Consider the following 6,292-nt stretch of genomic DNA (forward strand, 5'->3'; position numbering starts at 1 on the left):
GAACCAAATAATAATTCCTGCAGTCACGAAAGTTCTAAAATTAAGATTGAACCACTTCTACGGGGAAGTTTTAAGCTTATCTTTTTTCTCTCTCTCTGGCGACTTGTTTTCTCTGCCTGTGTCCTCTTTAGAATGTTCACACTTAAATTCTAACTTAGCAATCTTTGAAATACGTAATCAACCAGGCTATGCGTTAATTGTGTGTTGACCGACCCTCTGTGTTGTATTACATTACATTTCGATATTTTACTAGGTTATTTAATTTTAGTGTGTCTTTCTCCTGATTTTCAGGCTTGCTTGCTGTGCCATCGTACTCGCAGCACCAATATGCTAATTTTTTCTAACCCCCCTCCCTCTCTCTGCCTCCGCCCCCCCTCTGTCTATTTAAGGCCACCCCACAGAGACGATCACCCCTCTCTGTCACCTGTGTTGCTCTCGCTATGTATGTATCTTGTGATATCTGTCTGCTAATATGTCTGTCTATAGTTTTCTGGTTAGATATTATGTCGCTATTTCATTATACCTGATGATGATTGCTTGTGTTGCAATCGAAACGTCGTATTCTATTATTTAATTTAATTTATTATTTTATCTTTAGACGTGACTTAACCGAAAGAACCAAATAATAAAAGCACTCCAATCGCCCCCGGCGAGAAATTCTTTAATCTGTGGAAGGCGATGTCCGCGGTGGCAAGCGCGCGCCGCGGGCGTCTCCGACTGCGGTTCCCGCGCTCCACCCGTCGCAGGCAAAATGGCGTCCGGCGGCCGCGTGGTGATAGGCGCGCCCAAAATGGCGGCCGACGGCTCCAGCGCAGCCGCCCCGCCCAAAACGTCGGCTTCTTCCCGCGTGGCAGGAGCAATGGCGGACTCCGATTCTTTTGTAGGACCCCTTCCCGCGGCGTCCAGCTGATCCGCAATCTGGCGACCCACGGTTGGTGAGGACGCTACCGCGGTCACCAGACTCAGCAGAATGGCGCGTAACGACTCGATCTGCTCCGCCATCAGCCGCCATCCGTCTTTCGTTCCTGCGGTAGTCGCATCTTCTCCCAGTCGACGCTGAGAGGCGTCGAGGAGAGCAGTATCAGCAGGCGGCATAGGGGCTGTAGCCCCCAACAGCTCATCTTCGTCCGTCTCGGCCTCTTCCTCCGATGGAGGCTCGGGCAGGTTCTTTTTTCTGAGGTGCTTGGTCATCTTGACGATCGTCCAAACGGTCGCAGAAGAACTTCTGACACCAATGTAATAAACCTTCTTGAGACGGCTTCCGGAATCAGTCCTTTTTATTTTCAACTTCCACAGTTACACTTCACACACTCCCCGTTGCTGACAGACAACGGAAAGCGGGCAGACTTCCCACCAAGTCCCCACCGCGTACGTGGCACCCAGAGCCCCGTACGCGCGTGACTCCTGCTCTTCTCGTTCCCAAGTCTGCTCCCGACTTCTCCCTCCCTCTCTCTCTTAATCCCTTCGTCACGTGGTACCCCCCAGCCAATCCACCATAGACAGCGTTGACCGTTCCCGATGGTTCCCTGTCAATCCCGGGACCACGCCTCTGATCCGGCTTCCCATTAGCTGAGGCCCCGATTGTCCAGGCCAATCACCCCTGCTAACATGCCGTGATCACGCCGAGGCCATGCTCCCTGGCTCATCTTCAAAGACACCAGAGAACACACACAGGAGAGAAACCCTTCAAGTGCACTGTGTGTGAGAAGGCATTTTCATGGTCGTCATATCTTCAGACCCACCAAAGAACACACACAGGAGAGAAACCTTTTAAGTGCAGTGTGTGTGGGAAGGCGTTTGCAAAGTCATCAATTCTTAAATCACACCAGAGAACACACACAGGAGAGAAACCTTTCAAGTGCACTGTGTGTGAGAAGGCGTTTGCAAAGTCATCAATTCTTAAATCACAACAGAGAACACACACAGGAGAGAAACCTTTCAAGTGCACTATGTGTGGGAAGGTGTTTGCAAAGTCATCAAATCTTAAAAAACACCAGAGAACACACAAGCATCAGAAAATCCACAAGAAGTGTAATCCGAAATCAGCTTGTGAAAGTCAAAGTGCTGCAATGACCCCATTGTTCATGAAACAAGAACCAGAAGACAACCCTAGCCTGGACACTTTGAAAGGTATCAAGGTGTAATATGAAGAGGTGAAGGGGAAATGTGAAGAAGTAACAGTGAAGAGTGTAGAAGTGAAGGTTAAATTTGAAGATGATTCAACTCCAAAATCGGACCTTCACATAGATGGAGGCAGTGTGAAGCAGGAACTAAATTCTGACTGTGAGGCAGAGCGAGGCAACTCCCAGGAGTTTGTGGATGTGGAGGTATGGGTGGACTTAGACAAAGTCAAATGGAGACCAGGTAGATGTGCAAGCTTCAGACAATTAAGCTCCAATGGATGCACCTTTGTCACAGGCCTTTCTAATGAATATAATGTGAAGTTGAACACTCAATTTCTAGGTTCAAACTGCAGTGTAAGAGTGGCCAGTTTTTGTGGATCTGTAGGTTGGGTCGTTCTCGAATCCGGGAGCGACTCATGTGTTTTCTAACATATCTCATCTTAGACACTCGAAGGGTGCCCATAATGGGCATCTGCCCCTGTTTGCCACAAGGTGACCGTTCACTGGCCTGTATGTGGATATGAGTTTGTAAGTCGGGGGCGATGATTGATATACCAGTCGGATTTGAACCTTCAACCTCTACAACAAATAGAGAATGTACTACTACTTGGCTTCCCTCTGAAAGTGCTGCACATATAGGCCTCATCTCGGCAGAGATCAACTTGTAAATACGTTGCAACGTGACGCAGTACATTTCAGTATAGTAATAAAATGTTGCCAATGTGCCCTTTGATTATTTTGAATCATAATTGAAAGAATACCCGTCTGATTTTGTACGTACATACAACATTTTGTGTATTAATGTCAAACATGGAATATGTGATGTCAGGACAAAGTATCTGTTTTGGTGGTAACCTGTACAAAAACTCACGTGAGAGCTGTTATTTTTGTGATACGAGTCAAAGGGTATTTTTGTGAATCAGGACGCATCTGACTGGGGCAACTCATTGTCTTTGAAATCTGGAGCATAGTCGGATCATTCATCAGTAAAGGTATGCCACTTACAAGTTACGTATAGGAGATACATTCTCCACAAGAACACTAATTATCATTTTGTATTACGTATACATTTTGTCGAACTGAGACTTGAAATGGACCTTACCGATGAACATCAGTTGAAGCAAGCCGGACTGTTGAGACATTGTACACCAAAACCAGTCCACAGGTGGCTTGTACTGAACACATGTGTAGTGCCATAAGAGAGGAGGGGCTGCTGGGGGCTCTCGGATCCTAGGCAGATAAGCCCTCGGTGCCAGGCGCTAGGATCCCAGGAACCCCAAACAGTTAAGCCCCTTGACGCCACCAACGGGGGGAGGGGCTGTGCGTGCTCTGTGGGATATCTGGGGGCGCACACAACCCCACCCCTCGTTGGGGACGAGGCATAAAAGGGCAGCTCCCTGGCCGATCGGGGGCAGTTGCAGCTCAAGACCCAAGATCAGCCAGCTTAGGACTCTGGACCCCCTCGTCCCGCTTGTCCTTGTAAGGGCCGGGACGCTGTGAGGGCCAGTAGTGGGACTCTGGGACTCCCGGCTCTACGTCCTTGTAAGGGCGAGTTCCGAGGAAGCCAGAGTCCAGACCCGCACCTTGGCTGAGTCGGGTCAATTAGCCTCCCTTAGGGTAATTGCAGCCGGAGGAGCCCAGAGCGTAGCCAGAGTAGTGTTTCTAGGCTGTGTACCTAGGCTGTAACAGAGTATCAGGACTGTTGGAGTGTTTTATTGTACTAAAGAAGATACCTCTACAAGTGTCTCCGGAACCCATTACACATGCATTCCTAAAAGGCCGTGGTATTTATAGTTTGTGTAAAACATTCCTTTGTTTCGTGTAGAGAACGTTGAATGAAAGATGTCTGCCGATGTTTTTTCGCAAGGAGGTACGTTAAAGAGCACATTTGAAGGCATCGTGGATTTTTGTTACAGATTTGTATTCTAGCCTAGGTTTTATTGAATTTTAACTTCTATTTAAATAAAACTTTAGATATATCTGTCTGCATTGATATCCCACCTTGTTTACCACATGTTTGCTTAAATATGTAGACGCTCCCTCTGAAGACGTCACCTCATATTAACGAGTGGGTTACGTCAGGGCCTCCCCCTCTCTCTGGCTTGTGATGTCACCAAGAGCAGAACTCGCCTCCACGGAATCTTAACAACTGCACTGTCTTGGAATGCATTTACACAGTAATCAAATCTTCACAACTGCCAGGGAACACACATTAAAAACCACTTAAAGTACACTTGCAAGGCCTTTTGAATTGTTTTGAAACTGAAACACGCGTAAGGAGGTCTACAAGGAGCAGAGTCTGAGATTGACGTGTGAAATTTGAAATTCCATAAGCCCATCGTTTGTGATTCAAGGACCCAATAAAAATGGCAGCTGGGAAACGTCACCATTCGTGAAGGTGACCTGTGAAGGCTCCAGGGTTTGAGTTCCAGGTCGCTAATGGAGCTCGAGACGAATCACATCCATTTGTGGATGTGGAGGTTTTGGAGGACTTTTCGGACAATGTAGAGAGTAGAAGCAGACAGCATGTGTGACCATAAGTGTTGGGTAGACCTGTAACCAAAAGCATGAGACACGGTTTCCCAATGTTTATTTCAATTGTTTAGTTTTTAGTTGATTTGGAATACAGTACTTATTTCAATTGTGATGTAAATTTTAGTTGACGTTTACCTAACGCCATTACTTGGGTAAGGCTTAAGTATTGAATATCGCGTTTTTAGCTGTCGCGTGGGACTTTCCAAGAACGTAACCTCCGATATTCAAGGGGCGGCTGTATTTTCTGTCGATCGAGTACAGCAAGGGAGTACGGATTTTTACTAGAAACTAGATCTCTGCTTTTTTGATGTAAGTAAGGCCTATGGTACCATACAGAGGCTTGGTGCTTTGGGTTTCTTGATTTCGATGTCTCTGCCTCTGCTCACATTCGTTGAGGATTTTCATGATTTTGGGCAGGCCCATCTAAAGGTGCGTGACCAGGAGTTGGAACCATTTCCTGTTCAACTCGGCTTGTGACAGAAATTCACTCTGGCCCAATGCATTACATTTGTAATGTGAGGTTACACCTGGATGATGATGATTGGCTCTGCTGGCTTCAGCCCGCAACCAATGGGGAGTCGAGTTAGGGGCGTGGCCCTGGAGCCGTACATTAGCTTCGGGAAAGTTCCAGGGGTGTGGCTGAGGATTGGCTGCGAGGCATCACGTGGGCCAGGGATTAAAAGGGGCGGAGAAGCCACGTGGCTGGTGCCGTGGTCCGGAGCCTGCCACGTGGCGGGCCGCGGAAATCTCTCTCACGCTGTCAGCCAACAGCGTGAAGGAGCAAGGGAACTGGAGGAACGAATGTGGTGGAAGCTGTGAACGGAACTGAATAAAGAATTCTCAATTCACGATGTCGTCTCAACGGGGTTTATTACACATCACATAGCATCTTCAATAATTATGTAGTTTGAGAAGATCATAATGGCCGTATAAATAAATTGGATTCGTCGCAGTTAAAAATAATACGCTTATCGATGACTGGTTATAGTTAAGGGATTATACTGGTAGGAACGAAGTGAACCAGCCTACAATAGATTATATCGTCCGTCCGTCCGATGTCCGATTAGGTGTAGCAACATCGCCCCCTACTGCAAACACTTGGCAGGACCCTACAAAAACCTTTAGACTCAGTGAGGCTTTCCTGGCTAAACAAGTGTCACATTCCCTTATAATTATCTGAGATAGTTTAAAATTAACTCGCAGCGGCCTAAAGCCTACAGGTAGGCCTTAAGCCTAGAACTAGGCCTCAAACTCTCCCTTCGTATCGTACCCCCGCCATTTCATTTTATTATAGCCATTCATTTGTTCGTTCTTACCAGCCCACCCCGCAGGGACCTGTTTCCCTGCTGGTCAGCCCTGTTGCATCTGCTGATGATCTGGCAATGGCTACTCAATGAGATGGCTGGCTGAGGTGCCATCTCTTGTTTTGCCGGACACAATAACAATAACAACAACCGCCATTCGCCACTAAGTGGCGGTCACGTCACCATGGCGCTTGTGCCAAGCTATGTGCACGGGGTAGACCCAGGTGCCATGGGTCGACTGACTCAGTTAACTGGCCGATGCACCATCTGTACCCCCGACTGTGCCAACACACAGTGTACACACACACACCCAGTGTACACACACAGTTT

At 47.5% G+C, this 6,292-nt stretch overlaps 1 protein-coding gene across 1 annotated transcript; it reads left to right on the plus strand.

Moving 5' to 3' along the window:
• Positions 1-790: 790 nt before the first annotated feature.
• On the plus strand, positions 791-5,506 carry LOC144738216 (uncharacterized). Its single transcript, XM_078621213.1, has 2 exons — positions 791-880; positions 1,608-5,506. The coding sequence occupies exons 1-2, from the start codon at positions 791-793 to the stop codon at positions 2,142-2,144; spliced, it is 627 nt and encodes a 208-aa protein (XP_078477339.1). The 3' UTR covers positions 2,145-5,506.
• The last annotated feature ends 786 nt before the right edge of the window (positions 5,507-6,292 follow it).

Source organism: Lampetra planeri, chromosome 78 (assembly GCF_965212315.1).
Source record: "Lampetra planeri chromosome 78, kcLamPlan1.2.h2, whole genome shotgun sequence".
Taxonomy (NCBI): Eukaryota; Metazoa; Chordata; class Hyperoartia; order Petromyzontiformes; family Petromyzontidae; genus Lampetra; species Lampetra planeri.